Source organism: Coregonus lavaretus (genome assembly GCF_964263955.1).
Source record: "Coregonus lavaretus genome assembly, chromosome: 27".
NCBI classification, from domain to species: domain Eukaryota; kingdom Metazoa; phylum Chordata; class Actinopteri; order Salmoniformes; family Salmonidae; genus Coregonus; species Coregonus lavaretus.
In genome coordinates, this window is record NC_140014.1 from 24,460,695 (window position 1) to 24,478,479 (window position 17,785).

Consider the following 17,785-nt stretch of genomic DNA (forward strand, 5'->3'; position numbering starts at 1 on the left):
TTCAGACGGACCTGTATATGTGTGCTTTCTTGAGCAGGGGGACCTTGCGGGCACTGCAGGATTTCAGTCCTTCACGGCGTAGTGTGTTACCAATTGTTTTCTTGGTGACTATGGTCCCAGCTGCCTTGAGATCATTGACAAGATCCTACCGTGTAGTTCTGGGCTGATTCCTCACCGTTCTCATGATCATTGCAACTCCACGAGGTGCGATCTTGCATGGAGCCCCAGGTCGAGGGAGATTGACAGTTATTTTGTTTTTCTTCCAATTGCGAATAATCGCACCAACTGTTGTCACCTTCTCACCAAGCTGCTTGGCGATGGTCTTGTAGCCCATTCCAGCCTTGTGTAGGTCTACAATCTTGTCCCTGACATCCTTGGAGAGCTCTTTGATCTTGGTCATGGTGGAGAGTTTGGAATCTGATTGATTGATTGCTTCTGTGGACAGGTGTCTTTTATACAGGTAACAAGCTGAGATTAGGAGCACTCCCTTTAAGAGTGTGCTCCTAATCTCAGCTCGTTACCTGTATAAAAGACACCTCGGAGCCCGAAATCTTACTGATTGAGAGGGGGTCAAATACTTATTTCCCTCATTAAAATGCAAATCAATTTATAACATTTTTGACATGTGTTTTTCTGGATATTTTTGTTGTTATTCTGTCTCTCACTGTTCAAATAAACCTACCAATAAAATTATAGACTGATAATTTCTTTGTCAGTGGGCAAACGTACAAAATCAGCAGGGGATCAAATACCGTTTTCCCTCACTACCTATACACTATATTTGCTTGCAAAATCTAGAAACCTTTTATTCTGTCTCATCAGCCCAGCTAGCATGGGTGATCCTCTGGGCAATATAGTTGTACCATGAGTGTATCTGATATCCATTTAAACCCAAATACATGACCACCGCCCATTCTTCCTACACCATTGGAAAAAGTGCTGCTCCAGTATGGCTGGCTTCAGGAGGATGTGGTTCTCTCTAACTGACTGGATATGCAGCATTAAGTGCTACTTACTGATGGAGAGAGGGTTGTAGTATGCTGTTGCTCTTGGCTCGGACTCTGGCTTTTTCCTGTCACTATTACCCCTCTTTCTCCCTCTTTTCTCTTCCTCCCTCTGGCTCGGGGAGTGGTAGAGCAGGCACGTCTGGACGCCGCGAGGCTTCAGCTTGGCTTCAGTTTGATTTTGGTTTCCCCTCACCTCAAACTGCTGTTTGACTTGGTGGCCTTTCAAGATGGCGCGGTTGATTCCTGGAGAACGTCAGCTTATTTATTTATTTATTTATTTATCTCTTAGTTTGTTGAAGTAGGATTCAAATGAGAGAAGATGCAGAGTCGTGTTGCTGTCATTTCAGAGGGAGGGGGGGAGGGAGGGAGGGAGAGAAATTATTAACTGAAGACCAAATATTTTTCTTGCCATTAATCAATTATAGGCACCACATGGTTGTATGAAGGGTGCTTCTCTCTCCTCTTAACTATCATATCCTGGAGATGGAAGCAGACAGAGCGAGAGGAGAGAATGAAGGAGGTGAAAGGTGAAACGACTGCAGCGCCTCCATGGTCAGGTCTTGTCTCCTTTGTGGGTGTGGAAGCAGGGGGTTTGGCCCCACATAGAAGAGTCTCCCCAGGTAGGCAGGCCAAGGTGAGCTGTCAGTGGGGGATGCCACCTCCACCTCCTGGCACTTTGTCTTTATTTAGATAGGAGAGGAACCAGTGTGGTCTTCTCTTGCAATAGCCCATCCGTGACAAGGATCGACGAGTTGTGCATTCCGAGATGCCGTTCTGCACACCACTGTTGTACAGCGCCGTTATTTGTCTGTCTGTGGCCCGCCTGTTAGCTTGCACGATTCTTGACATTCTCCTTCGACCTCTCTCATCAAAGAGCTGTTTTCGCGCACATGACTGCTGCTGACTGGATGTTTTTTGTTTGTTGCACCATTCTCGGTAAACCCTAGACACTGTCGTACGTGAAAAGCCCAGGAGGGCGGCCATTTCTGAGATACTGGATCCGGCGCGCCTGGCACCGACGATCATACCACGCTCAAAGTCGCTTAGGTCACTCGTTTTGCCCATTCTAACGTTAAATCAAACAGTAACTGAATGCCTCGGCCACGTGACTCACTCTGTAGGAGCGATATATTTTCGTGAATGGGGTGGTGTACCTAACAAACTGTCCGGTGAGTGTAGTTCCTCAGAGTAAGCTATTTAATCACCAATCCTCGGTGTGAAAGAGCAATGGTAGTTATAGGCCTACTTCTGCATTGGCCTATAGGCTATGAGTTCCATGCGCTAATTTCTTTAGCTGCCAATGGATCACGGTGTATCAATGTGTCCAAATGGCAGAGGCTGGTGATCTCGCATAGTTTACTTTTAACTTTTAGATTTAGCCTATAGTCTACTTTGAAGCAAGTTAAGACACGCCTCATAATATAAAATAAAACATTAAGGTTTTAAACAATGAAGTATGTTTTCAAAATGCATACTGCCTCCAGTTCACGTTGTAAAGTGCTGATAGCCTGTTGCGTGCACTTGAATGGTGAATCGGAGGCGCGCTTCAATTACCAGTTGAGAAATCGTGCACTAAAACTGTTTTTAACAAGCGATTGCATTTAAAATATTTGCGCAATGAATGGGCTTATAAAATAACCTGTTTTTCTCCAGCAGCAACCAGCTGAGGAGCTGCAGGAGAAATCTTGCACAAAATAGTCTGTGTGTATCTGCTGTGCATGTGTGATAGATAAGGCCAATTTAATTCCACAAAATTATGCAAATGAACCTATAGACCAATAGTCATGACGGTCAAATGTATTTCCATCAATTAATAAAATGCATTATTTTTGCAACAAACCCAAAAGCTTATCCTGGTCGTTTTGGCGGGCAAAAGTTAAAAACATTTTTTTGTCAGCTTACGGAAACCCTGCTCTACACACGCGCACACACATAATCATCAAATACGCTGCTGCTACTCTGTTTATCATACAGTGCATTTGGAAAGTGTTCAGACCCCTTGACTTTTCCCACATTTTGTTACGTTAAAGCCTTATTCTAAAATTGATTTAAAAAATATTTTATCATCAATCTACACACTATACCCCATAATGACAAAGCAAAAACATTTGTGTTAATTTATTAACAATACTAAACTGAAATATCACATTTACATAAGTATTCAGACCATTTACTTGTTGGGTATAAAGCTACAAACTTGGCACACCTGTATTTGGGGAGTTTCTCCCATTCTTCACTGCAGATCTTCTGAAGCTCTGTTAGTTTGGATGGGGAGCATCGCTGCACAGCTATTTTCAGGTCTCTCCAGAGATGTTCGATTGGGTTCAAGTCCGGGCTCTGGCAGGGCCACTCAAGGACATTCAGAGATTTGTCCCGAAGCCACTCCTGCATTATTTTGGCTGTGTGCTTAGGGTCGTTGTCCTGTTGGAAGATTAACCTTTTCCCCAGTCTGAGGTCCTGAGAGCTCTGGAGCAGGTTTTCATCAATGATCTCTCTGTACTTTGCTCCGTTCATCTTTCCCTTGATCCTGACTAGTCTCCCAGTCCCTGCCGCTGAAAAACATCCCCACAGCATGATGCTGTCACCACCATGCTTCACCGTAGGGATAGTGCCAGGTTTCATTCAGACGTGACGCTTGGCATTCAGGCCAAAGAGTTCAATCTTGGTTTCATCAGACCAGAGAATCTTGTTTCTCATGGTCTGAGAGTCCTTTAGGTGCCTTTTGGCAAACTCCAAGCGGGCTGTCATGTGCCTTTTACTGAGGAGTGGCTTCTGTCTGGCCACTCTACCATAAAGGCCTAATTGGTGGAGTGCTACAGAGATGGTTGTCCTTCTGGAAGGTTCTCCCCTCTCCACAGAGGAACTCTGGAGCTCTGTCAGAGTGACCATCGGGTTCTTGGTCACCTCCCTGATCAAGGCCCTTCTCCCCCGATTACTCAGTTTGGCCGGGCAGCCAGCTCTAGGAAGAGTCTTGGTGGTTCCAAACTTCTTCCATTTAAGAATGATGGAGGCCACTGTGTTCTTGGGGACCTTTTAATGCTGCAGAATTGTTTTGGTACCCTTCCCCAGATCTGTTCCTCGACACAATTCCTTCGACCTCATGGCTTGCTTTTTGCTCTGACATGCACTGTCAACTGTGGGACCTTATATACAGTTGAAGTCGAAAGTTTACATACACCTTAGCCAAATACATTTAAACTCAGTTTTTCACAATTCCTGACATTTAATCCTAGTAAAATTCCCTGTCTTAGGTCAGTTAGGATCACCACTTTATTTTAAGAATGTGAAATTTCAGAATAATAGTAGAGAGAATGATTTATTTCAGCTTTTATTTCTTTCATCACATTCCCAGTGGGTCAGAAGTTTACATACACTCAATTAGTATTTGGTAGCATTGCCTTTAAATTGTTTAACTTGGGTCAAACGTTTCGGGTAGCCTTCTACAAGCTTCCCACAATAAGTTGGGTAAATTTTGGCCCATTCCTCCTGACAGAGCTGGTGTAACTGAGTCAGGTTTGTAGGCCTCCTTGCTCGCACACGCCTTTTCAGTTCTGCCCACACATTTTCTATAGGATTGAGGTCAGGGCTTTGTGATGGCAACTCCAATACCTTGACTTTGTTGTCCTTAAGCCATTTTGCCACAACTTTGGAAGAATGCTTTGGGTTACTGACCTGCGTCCGTAACGGGTCCGCGGTCAAACGACCACCCCTCATCACTGTCAAACGCTCCCAAAAACACTTCAGCGAGCAGGCCTTCCTAATTGACCTGGCCCAGGTATCCTGGATGGATATAGATCTCATTCCGTCAGTATAGGATGCCTGGTTGAGAGGAAATTACTTTTAAAGAACAATCTTAAATAAACATGCCCCATTCAAAAAATACAGAACTAAGAACAGATATAGCCCCTGGTTCTCCTCAGACTTGACTGCCCTTGACCAGCACAAAAACATCCTGTGGCGTACTGCATTAGCATCAAATAGCCCCCGCGATATGCAACTTTTCAGGGAAGTTAGGAACCAATATACACAAGCAGTTAGGAAAGCAAAGGCTAACTTTTTCAAACAGAAATTTGCATCCTGTAGTACTAACTCCAAAAAGTTTTGGGACACTGTAAAGTCCATGGAAAATAAGAGCACTTCCTCCCAGCTGCCCACTGCACTGAGGCTAGGAAACACTATCACCACCGATAAATCTACAATAATCGAGAATTTCAACAAGCATTTTGCTACGGCTGGCCATGCTTTCCACCTGGCTACCACTACCCCGGCCACCAGCTCTGCACCCTCCGCTGCAACTTGCCCATGCCCCCCCCGCTTCTCCTTCACACAAATCCAGACAGCTGATGTTCTGAAAGAGCTGCAAAATCTGGACCCCTACAAATCATCTGGGCTAGACAATCTGGACCCTTTCTTTCTAAAACTAGCCGCCGAAATTGTCGCAACCCCTATTACTAGCCTGTTCAACCTCTCTTTCGTAACGTCTGAGATCCCCAGAGATTGGAAAGCTGCCGCGGTCATCCCCCTCTTCAAAGGGGGTGACACTCTAGATCCAAACTGTTACAGACCCATATCCATCCTGCCCTGCCTTTCAAAAGTTTTTGAAAGCCAAGTTAACAAACAGATCACCGACCATTTCGAATCCCACCGTACCTTCTCCGCTATGCAATCCGGTTTCCGAGCTGGTCATGGGTGCACTTCAGCCACGCTCAAGGTCCTAAACGATATTATAACCGCAATCGATAATAGACAGTACTGTGCAGCTGTTTTCATTGACCTGGCCAAGGCTTTCGACTCTGTCAACCACCGCATTCTTATTGGCAGACTAAATAGCCTTGGTTTCTCAAATGACTGCCTCGCCTGGTTCACCAACTACTTCTCTGATAGAGTTCAATGTGTCAAATCGGAGGGCCTGTTGTCTGGCCCTATGGCAGTCTCTATGGGGGTGCCACATGGTTCAATTCTTGGGCCGACTCTTTTCTCTGTGTATATCAATGACGTCGCTCTTGCTGCTGGTGACTCTCAGATCCACCTCTACGCAGACGACACCATTTTGTATACATCTGGCCCTTCGTTGGACACTGTGTTAACAAACCTCCAAACGAGCTTCAATTCCATACAACACTCCTTCAGTATCCTCCAACTGCTCTTAAACACTAGTAAAACTAAATGCATGCTCTTCAACCGAACGCTGCTTGCACCCGCCCACCCGACTAGAATCACTACTCTCGACGGGTCTGACCTAGAGTATGTGGACAACTACAAATATCTAGGTGTCTGGTTAGACTGTAAACTCTCCTTCCAGACTCACATTAAGAATCTCCAATCCAAAGTTAAATCTAGAATCGGTTTCCTATTTCGCAACAAAGCCTCCTTCACTCATGCTGCCAAACATGCCCTCGTAAAACTGACTATCCTACCGATCCTTGACTTCGGCGATGTCATTTACAAAATAGCCTCCAACACTCTACTCAGCAAATTGGATGTAGTCTATCACAGTGCCATCCATTTTGTCTCCAAAGCCCCATATACTACCCACCACTGTGACCTGTATGCTCTTGTTGGCTGGTCCTCACTACATATTCGTCGCCAAACCCACTGGCTCCAGGCCATCTATAAATCACTGCTAGGCAAATCCCCGCCTTATCTTAGCTCATTGGTCACCATAGCAACACCCACCCGTAGTATGCGCTCCAGCAGGTATATCTCACTGGTCATCCCCAAAGCCAACACCTCTTTGGCCGCCATTCCTTCCAGTTCTCTGCTGCCAATGACTGGAACAAATTGCAAAAATCTCTGAAGCTGGAGACACTTATCTCCCTCACTAACTTTAAGCATCAGTTGTCAGAGCACCTTACCGATCACTGCACCTGTACACAGCCCATCTGAAATTAGCCCGCCCAACTACCTCATCCCTATATTGTTATTTATTTTGCTCATTTGTACCCCAGTATCTCTATTTGCACATCATCTCTTGCACATCTATCATTCCAGTGTTAATACTAATTGTAATTATTTTGCACTATAGCCTATTTATTGCCTTACCTCCATAACTTGCTACATTTGCACACACTGTATATATATGTATTTCTGTTGTATTTTTGACTTTGTTTTGTTTTACCCCATATGTAACTCTGTGTTGTTTTTATCGCACTGCTTTGCTTTATCTTGGCCAGGTCGCCGTTGTAAATGAGAACTTGTTCTCAACTGGCTTACCTGGTTAAATAAAGGTGAAATAAATAAATAAAAAAATTGACCATTTGCGACCAAGCGTTAACTTCCTGACTGATGTCTTGAGATGTTGCTTCAATATATCCACATAATTTTCCTTCCTCATGATGCCATCTATTTTGTTAAGTGCACAAGTCCCTCCTGCAGCAAAGCACCCCACAGCATGATGCTTCCACCCCGTGCTTCACGGTTGGGATGGTGTTCTTCGGCTTGCAAGCAACCCCCTTTTTCCTCCAAACATAACGATGGTCATTATGGCCAAACAGTTCTATTTTTGTTTCATCAGACCAGAGGACATTTCTCTAAAAAGTACGATCTTTGTCCCCATGTGCAGTTGCAAACCATAGTCTGGCTTTTTCATGGCGGTTTTGGAGCAGTGGCTTCTTCCTTGCTGAGCGGCCTTTCAGGTTATGTCGATATAGCACTCGTTTTACTGTGGATATAGATATTTTTGTACCTGTTTCCTCCAGCATCTTCACAAGGTCCTTTGCTGTTGTTTTGGGATTGATTTGCAATTTTCGCACCAAAGCACGTTCATCTCTAGGAGACAGAACGCGTCTCCTTCCTGAGCGGGATGACGGCTGCGTGGTCCCATGGTGTTTATACTTGCGTACTATTGTTTGTACAGATGAACGTGGTACCTTCAGGCGTTTGGAAATTGCTCCCAAGGATGAACCAGACTTGTGGAGGTCTACACATTTTTTTCTGAGGTCTTGGCTGATTTCTTTTGATTTTCCCATGATGTGAAGCAAAGAGGCACTGAGTTTGAAGTTAGGCCTTGAAATACATCCACAGGTACACCTCCAATTGACTCAAATGACGTCAATTAGCCTATCAGAAGCTTCTAATGCCATGACATCATTTTCTGGAAATTTCCAAGCTGTTTAAAGGCACAGTCAACTTAGTGTATGTAAACTTCTGACCTACTGGAATTGTGATACAGCGAATTATAAGTGAAATAATCTGTCTGTAAACAATTGTTGGAAAAATTACTTGTGTCATGCACAAAGTAGATGTCCTAATCGACTTGCCAAAACTATAGTTTGTTAACAAGAAATGTGTGGAGTGTTTGAAAAAAACGAGTTTTAATGACTCCAACCTAAGTGTATGTAAACTTCCGACTTCAACTGTAGACAGGCGTGTGCCTTTCCAAATCATGTCCAATCAATTGAATTTATCAGAGGTGGACTCCAATCAAGTTGTAGAAACATCTCAAGGATGGACAATGGAAACAGGATGCATCTGAGATCATTTTCAAATCTCATAGCAAAGGGTCTGAATACTTATGTAAATAAGGTATTTCTGTTTTTTATCTTTTTTAAATTTGCTAAAATATCTGGACTAAGGTTGTAACGTAACAAAATGTGGAAAAATTCAAGCGTTCTAAATACTTTCCGAATGCACTGTATATCCTGATGCCTAGTCACCTTACCCCTATACATATCTACCTCTATCACTCCAGTATCCTTGCACATTGTAAACATGGTATTGGAACTGACCCTGTATATAGCTTACTTCCTCATATATTTTTATTTCTCTTGTGTTTTTGATCTACCATATGTTATTTTTTGTACTATATGGCTATTTCTTACTGCATTGTTGGGGTAAGAGCTTGCAAGAAAAGCATTTCACTGTTCTTGTGAACTTGAATGGTCCAAAGTCAGTCTGGGTAATCCCTGACTTTGTAGCACTCCACTGAACAAAGAGACACTCTCCCTCCCTGCTTTGATATGTCTCAAACACACATCCGTGTACACTGCGCGCACACACACACACACACACACACACACACACACACACACACACACACACACACACACACACACACACACACACATTACCCAGCCTGGGCAAACATCCTTTGAAGACCAAAGTGAAGCGTGTTCTCTTTTTAATGTAGACATCTGCTGAAATCAAAAGAAATTGGATGTGTGGGAGGTAACCCTTCCATGCTGAAACTAGCTATTGGTGATAGACTACAACAAAAAGAGGAAGAGAGCTAACTGATAGCTATAGTCTAACACAGCATTATATCATAGCAAAGCTTCTTTGCAAAACTGAACATTGGTTAAGTTGAATTACTTCCACAGTCTTCCATGCCTGCTTGCTGTTGACCTGTAGAGAATCTCTCCACCTTGGTCCAGCTTTCAGCGCCATCTTAAATAAAACGTCCCACCGCCACAGGGGTGAGATATACCCCTCATGGCCAGCAGAGCAGCTGACATACCTGACGAGGCTGACGTGTGCTCTTAATGAGAGCATGAGAGCGCGAGAGCAAATGAATACATACACTCAGTCAAATGCATTTATAAAGTTTATGCCTAAACACAGATGTGTACCTTGCTGAAATACCCAGGGTCCTCTTTGGCTTGACTCCATAGAATAGATTCTAAGGGCCTTAGTGTCCACGTGAACACACATTCGGTGTGTGTTTGCGCTGGCCTGTTTTCCTTGGTAGTGTGCTGTCCTCTGCAGTGACCTTTGTTAGGTAGTCATGCTCCTAATTCAAGGCCAAGCTCTGTCTGGCAGACTGGCTCAACCTGTTCTACTGTGGAGGCAGTAGACTACAGCTACACCACACAGCTACTTTCCCCTCACTCTTGAGTCTTAATCACTCACTCACTCCATTTCTTCTCTCATTGCTGTGATCTTTTCTTCCTCTTGCTGCTCCACTTAGCCGTTGTTCAGATATCTTATTTCGCTTTTAAACACTTGTCTATTTCTTTGCTTCCAAGTATGTGCAGCAACACAGGTCTCTAAAAGTGTGGTTGTATATGTTAGTAGTATGTTTCCATTTATACCCCACCAACGTGATTGACATTCATTTTGACTGGTGTGTCATTCACAGCTCAAAGCCCGGCCTGTTTTATGTGGGAGAGGGCTCGACCCTTCACCTTTGCTCTTATATTCCATTGTTGGCACGCAGACCCATGGCTGCGGGGCGGGGATATGTGGGCTGGGGGGGTTGGGGAGATGACTCTGGGGGTAAAGGAGAGTCCCTGTCCCCCCCAGTCCCTGATTGGCACCATCTGTGGGCATTCATTCACACTTGTGCCCCTGCCTCTGGTTTGGCCTTGTTGTGCTTGGCCCCAACACCCCACGGGCAGGCCGGCCCAGCCCAGCGGAAAAAGGAGTTGTCAGCTTTAAGGGCTTTGCGCTGGGGCAGCTGCTGCCTGCAGGACAGTTATATTTAACCCTCAGAGGGAAGGGAAGGGGAGGAACTGCGAGGGCACGAGCGTTTACACTTGCTACTTGTGCTCAGTGGGCCAGAGGGGGCCACAAAGCTTTTTATCCACACAGAAGCACCATCCGTAACCGGGTAGAGGTGGCAGAGAGGATGAGGGAGGCAGGAAGATCACACAAGGGAGGATTTGACCCTCTCGCTCGCTGGTGCAGGTGGTCCTAACTCTGGTCATTAGACTTATCCCCAATACAATTCCACACAGTGGCTGTCTTCCTCCCGCTGCCTCACTCTGTTGTGATTGTAGCAATTATCACTGGGCCATTAGTGAATGGAGCCCCCTGTGGCTCTGCCTGGGTTACATAGAGCTCAGCTGAAGTTAGGCTACCCATGGGGGTGGGGGGTTGTCTCCAGCGATCTTGGGACGTCCTACAGAGCTCCAGAGTTGGGGAGATGGAGAGGGGCTGCTAATGGGAGCAAGTGGACTGTGTGTGTGGTAGGTAGTTGCTCCCTGGGGGTAGAGTGTGTGTGATCAGATCTCGTGCCCGGCTGTTAATTAGGCTTGGCCTTGAACACTGACTAAGTAGCTTCCATGTTTGAATTTGGTCTACTTTTCTACGACCATATGCCGGCTACAGTGGATAGTTATTTCTATATTTTGAGAGTTGAATAAAATGTTGTGATCTTAAACCTGATGTAGGCCTGATGTGGATTGTACTGAAGTAGGGAGAACTAGAAGGGAGTAGTGAGGTACACAATGCTTTCCTCAAGTTATCCTCCCCTGCGGTTTTATTAAGATGGATGGTCCCAAGAGTTTTACTTTAGTGTCACAGGGGTCTTTTTGGGAATCTTAAACACACACGCAATTACACCCACACACACACATCTACACACTTTTTCCTTGGGTTTTAAGATTTTTAATGTTGTAAGCAGATGTTTGTCTTGGCCCTGTGGTAGTGGTCCTCGCTCTCTCTCACCCTCTCGCTCGCTGTCTCTCTCTCTCTGGCTCGCTGTCTCTCTCTCGCTCGCTCGCTGTCTCTCTGGCTCGCTGTCTCTCTCTCACTCGCTGTCTCTCTCGCTCTCGGACAGTCACGTGGGCCACAGGAGCCTAGATCTCCGGGTTGTTCTGCTGTGCTGACAGTGAGCGCTCTGAAAACAACCGTATCCACTGATCCACACAGCTTTTAATAGAACGTGATGAGTTCCTTTCACACGTGCGGGAGAGACACAATCATTGAGACTTATTAACTGTTGATGTTTCTTTGTTTACTCATTTGAATATTTGAATGCAGATATGATGCTACATGTCATGTATGTGGTAATCATTCTCCAATGTCTGGCAGTTGTAAACCAGTCAACACTCTCCGTTGTTAGGTATTGTTTTTCAATCCCATTGTACAGTCTGCAGGCTGCTGCAGGCAGCTAGTGAATGAACTGGATGCTGACAGTACTGATACACTGCTCTAAACTAGACTAGAGATGAGTGGTGCTTTGGGTGTCTACATGCATAGGGGGGATGGTATGCTTCCATAAGTTGAGTTTCAGCTGGACCTGCTCCTGTCTTGTCCAGGCTCCTTTTTATGGGGATAACTCAACTTCCTGGTCCTGTCTCAAAGGGGACTGTGTCTGACTCATTAGTCATACTGTATAGTTGCTTTTGGCCCAGATGACAACCAAGACTCAGACTAACATTGTTGGTATGTTACAGTGATGCACAGGGGAGCTCTGTGTGTGGTGTAGGGGTGTGAGATGCAGTACGTGTGTGTGTGTGTGTCCCTGCCAGTTTTCAAGGTGCCCTTGGACAGGAATGCAACAGAAACTTCTCTGGACTGGGGGTTGGCTCTAGTTTGTCTGTCTGTTAAATGAGATTTACTGCCTTTTCACCGTCTGTAACTCACTCTCTCCTCTCGCTCTCTATCTCTCTCACCCGCCATCACTCTAGTCTGTCTGGGTGATTGGTGCAGTGGAGAGTAGGAGTAATACAGTGCTGAAAGAAATACTGAAAGAAGATTGATGGAGAGAGGGGAAACAGAGTGGCTGGTCTGGGTTTGATTAGCTTGTGGTGGGGCTGAAGTGTTGTAGGGATGAATGGGAGGGAAGAGGCTGCCTGGGACACTGGTACCACAGGGTTAAAGGTTGAGTGGCAGCAGCAGAGAAACGTGTGTGTGCGTGGGAGAAGGAGAGTTTTTGTTTCGTTTTTTTGTGTAGTGAATGTTTGACTGTCAATAACCAGGTTTCCATCCAACCATTTCATGTGGATGAATAACCTGACGCATAAAGTCATGACCCGGCTGATGGAAACAGGAAATGATGGTACAATTTCATAAATGTCGATAGACAATTTGTTCGTTCGACATGGTGGGAACTTCGTGTCAGAAAAATATATTATGAGGTGAAAACGCCTTTATGCGCCAATATTGATAGAATCACATCGAAGTAAACGTGGAGTTGCGCGATCATATCTTACGTTGTAGGCATACCACCATGACGAGGAAACGCATTACGTTATTAGGCAGATTTAAATAAGTTCTGAACTTCACATGGTGGTTAAGTGCACGGTGATCATGCACATTTCCAATAAGCTAAATATGGAGGGTATGCTATTATTTGAATGCTGGTGACATGATGATCGGTGCTTGGCTGCCAATTTATAAAATAAAATTACCTTGCTCTTTTCCGTATCTCATCATATAACCCCCTGTGCACTTTATCAGCTAACTAGTTTTGTGACAAACCATCGGTAGAATTGGAAATGCAATGAAAACCCATTTAGGTTTTTTTAGTCGGTACATGGGAACTTGACCGCAAAATTGCTTTTTTTTAATGTACACTACGTCATCACGCACAGGCCGTTTATCCGCAAAACAAGTCTGTTTGATGGAAACACACCTGGTCGGGAAAATGCGCATATTGTTTTTATGCAGATTTGAGAATATTCTCATGAAAACTGTTGCCAATTTGATGGAAACCTTGTTTGTTTGTTAGTGGCAATATCTTGATTTTATTATCACATAATATTCAGATATTTTAGATGGCCCCACACCACTGAATCATTGTTTTGAGCTATGTGTCACCCTCGACTGTATGTTGCTTGTTTCAGACCCAGCTTTGTTCATTCTATTTAATTGTGTGTGTTTGCCTGGCCAGCAGCATGCGTTAGAGCAGCAGTCGGAGGCCAGGGGCCTCAGGTTACTAGTTTAGTTGGTTTTCATCAGCTCCCCTCTCACTGTAATGTTTATACTCTTTGTCTCTCTGTTTCTCTCTCTCTCTCTCTGTCCCCCCCCCCCCCCCTCTGTTTTTGTTTAAACCTGATCTCTGTTCCTTTAATTCTCTTTGTTTCATTGTCATCCAAACTCAACCATTACCCTTCTTCCAGTCTAACTGCTTTAAAGCCAGACTGAGACTCAGTAGAGAACATGGCCGACCGGAAAGTCCCTCTGACAGCTAATGGCACAGGCTGAGATCGAACAATGCTGCAACGTCCTGAAGAAGGATCGTGTTTCTTGCTCAATGGCCACGGTCAAGGGCATGAGAAACTGAAGTCGGTCTTTTGACTGCGAGGCAAGGCAGACAAATTTGAAACCCCTTTCAACCTTCATGGATTGGAAGAGAATATGCAGATATCAAATCTGTTTCACAGCATATTTTCTGATTGGAGGATACTCTGCAGATTAATGTGGGTCGTTTGGCGTGCTGGAGAGCTTACCAAATGGCAGTGATGTCATTCAGGTAATTTGGTTGGCCACCCACTATGCCATGCTGGTGTTTCTGGATAAATCCACTTAAAGCGCCCGTTGATTGGAAACTGATTGGAGTCACACACACGGACGGACACTCACTGCTCTCCTCCATGGCTTTGCCTCCCTCCTGTAAAGTGAATCTATATCATGAATCATTGGGGCCTTCTGGGCAGTCTGTTCTGTATTTTGCATCATTACTTACCTTGTCCTCCACATGATGTATACTGGGTATTTATAGTATTTACTGTGGTTCAGAACAATTTTTGAGTAGCTCTCTCTTGCTTTGTACATTTTGAGCTCTTGCAAAAGCGCAGGGTTTCCCTATCCCAATCGCCTCTAGAGGGTATAACTTAGGGTAGGCTACTTTCAGTATTGAGAAAAATACCTTTGTTCACTGCTTAGCTCTTGCTGTCTGCATAAAATGTCCACTTTGGGGGCAGTTTTGGACTTGGTCAATGCTGTTCGATCTAGCATTCCTTCTTACGACGACACAGGTTGACGACGACAGGTTGTTTCCTCAAGGATTTGAGTAGCATATTTGTTCTACAACTGCTAAATCTCTTAGTGGTGATTATTAGTGATGTTCACACCAGCAAACATGTTTGACTGTAAAGACTGTAATGTGTCCCTTCTCCTGTGCTGCAGGGTCAGACTGTGTCGCTGCTGTCGGTGGCCCGGTTAGAGGAGGATCTGTACCTCTACCAGCCCATCCACATCCACACCTACGGACCCCCCGTGCCTGAGCTGGAGCAGCTGGGACGACTCGGGTAAGAACCCATCCTGTAACACACACACAGCTCTGCACAACTGGCAAGGCTAGCTGCTGCACAATAGAATCTGGAGATGCCAGTGGTTTGATAAATAAGTACAGGGGAAAGCACCACACTATAAGCTATAGCTTATATTGTTCAGTGAACAGTAGTGTAATCAGCACCTCCAAAGGTTGACCAGCCTAGTATAAGGCCTGGCCTAGTTGGCACAGCATATCTGATGGGGTACAGTGAGGTATATAACAGGTAGGAGACTGGGAGTGAAGGGATGGTACGGGCTGCTTTGGAAGTCTGTTTTTTTTCTCTTGAGTTGCCCTTGATTAGCTGTGAGAGGAGAAGTGGGTAGAGTGGGGGGGACGGCAGTGTTTTTAAAGGGGAACAGTCAACCAGTTCCCCTGCCCCAGCCCTCTCACTGCCTCTCCTGGACCTCGCTGTCCGTCAGCACACACAGGAAGTGCTATCTCAACACCAGGCCCACTGGGCCAAACACTCCTCGACGCCATTGGCCCTCTCCTCTCATCACCCAACACAGCCCATCCATCAGACAGTGCCCAGCCCAGCTGTCTGTCTCCACGGGGACAGGCTGGCACTAGTAAGCATTTCACTGTTATTCTACACCTGTTGTTTACGAAGCATGTGACAAAAACAATTTGATTTGAGTTGACAAAGGCCCTCCCATCAGCCAAGAGCCCTGATCTGACTGTCATCATCATACATCATCCCCTACGTATTTATTTGGACTAAGATAAAGATGAAACTTAATTTGGCTCTACTCCAGCATTTTGTATTTGCGATCATATTTGTCATATGAGGCGACAGTACAGAATGTCACCTTTTTTTGATGGTACTTTCGTACATATATTTTAGAAATGAAAGCACGTTGTGTCTAGTCCCCCCATTTCATTGTCATAAGTATTTGGACAAATTCACGTGTCTTAAAGTAGTCAAAAGTTTCGTATTTGGTCCCATATTCCTAGCACGCAGTGACTACAAACTTTTGGATTCATATGCTGTTTGTTTTGGTTGTGTTTCAGATTATGTTGTGTCCAATAGACAAGAATGGTAAATAATGTGTTGTCATTTTCCAGTCACTTTTTTTATTGTAAGTAAGAATAGAATATGTTTCTGAACACGTCTTCTACATTAATTTGGATGCTACCATGATTACAGATAATCATGAACAGTGTTTCCCCATATGTATTTAGCAGCAGCGCCACTGTAATGTTCTGTAAATGATGTGGACATTACTTCAAATTAGTGGATTTGGCTATTTCAGCCACACTCGTTGCTGTCAGGTGTATAAAATTGAGCACACAGCCATGCAATCTCCATAGACAAACATTGGCAGTAGAATGGCCTTACTGAAGAGCTCAGTGACATTCAACGTGGCACCGTCATAGGCTACCTTCCCAACAAGTCAGTTCTTCAGATTTCTGCCCTTCTAGAGCTGCACCGGTCAACTGGAAGTGCTGTTATTGTGAAATGGAAACGTCTAGGAGCAACAACGAGTCAGCCGCAAGGTGGTAGGCCACACAAGCTTACAGAACGTGACCGCTGAGTGCTGAAGCGCGTAGTGTGTAAAAATCGTCTGTCCTCGGTTGCAACACTCACTACCGAGTTCCAAACTGCCTCTGGAAGCAACGTCAGCACAAGAACTGTTCGTCGTGAGCTTCATGAAATGGGTTTCCATGACCGAGCAGCTGCACACAAGCCTAAGATCACCATGCGCAATGCCAAGCGTCGGCTGTAGTGGTGTAAAGCTCGCCACCATTGGACTCTGGAGCAGTGGAAACATGTTGTCGTGGAAATACTACACAGGGACACTCGAAGTCAATATTAAATGAATCATTTATTTTCAGCATGCTGGAGAGTTTCCAACCAACTCAATGCACCACGTACACATGTCGATCAGGAGCTCTTTCGGGGCAGTCCCGTTAGATCACTTTATAATATACAGACAAGTTATATATTTGCATGATTTAGCTTATTCATTCATAATTAATTTATAATTAACATTTGCTTCATGCATGTGACAGACCAGTACCTCACGAGGAGGCTCCTTCTCTCCAAGCTGAGACCTTGAAACTGAGCTATTGTTCTCAAAACCAGGGTCTGGGCATACTGCCAAATTGCAGATACTACAGTGAGGACTTCTCGCAGGCGTTCAATCAGTCACTTGCATGAACACAGAAACTGGTTATTAGAAAAGCACAAACATAAAAATGTCAATCACCGCGTTCTCTGGAGTGATGAATAATGCTTCACCATCTGGCAGTCCGACGGACGAATCTTGGTTTGGCAGATACCTCCCCTGTAATTGGTAATGGTGAGAGGTTAGCATGTCTCGGGGGTAGGATTTTGTGCCTCTTAACTTTTTCGCTCATCATTATTCACAATTAATTCATTATTATCTGTAATCATGGTAGCATCCACATTTAATGTAGAAGTGTTAAGAAACATTTTACATAAATAACAAAAACATAAATGCAACAATTTCAATGGTTTTACTGAGTTACAGTTCATATAAGGAAATCAGTCAATTTAAATAGATTCATTAGACCCTAATCTATGGATTTCACATGACTGGTTTGGGGCGCAGCCATGGGTGGGCCTGGGAGGGCATAGCCCCATCCACTTGGGAGCCAGGCCCAGACGATCAGAATGGCTTTATTACATACAGAAATACTCCTCAGTTTCATCAGCTGTCCGGGGGGCTGGTCTCAGATGATCCCGCAGGTGAAGAAGCCGGATGTGGAGGTCCTGGGCTGGCGTGGATACACGTGGTCTGCGGTTGTGAGGCCGGTTGGACATACTGCCAAATTCTCTAAAACAACGTTGGAGGCGGCTTATGGTAGAGAA

At 44.8% G+C, this 17,785-nt stretch overlaps 1 protein-coding gene across 1 annotated transcript in view; it reads left to right on the forward strand.

The window, feature by feature from the left end:
- Nucleotides 1-17,785, forward strand: part of mnat1 (MNAT1 component of CDK activating kinase) — a 46,659-nt gene that overhangs the window by 8,876 nt on the left and 19,998 nt on the right. The window contains exon 7 of the mRNA XM_084143777.1: nt 14,802-14,923. Within this exon, the coding sequence (XP_083999903.1) occupies nt 14,802-14,923 (122 nt within the window). The remainder of the gene's footprint in view (nt 1-14,801; nt 14,924-17,785) is intronic.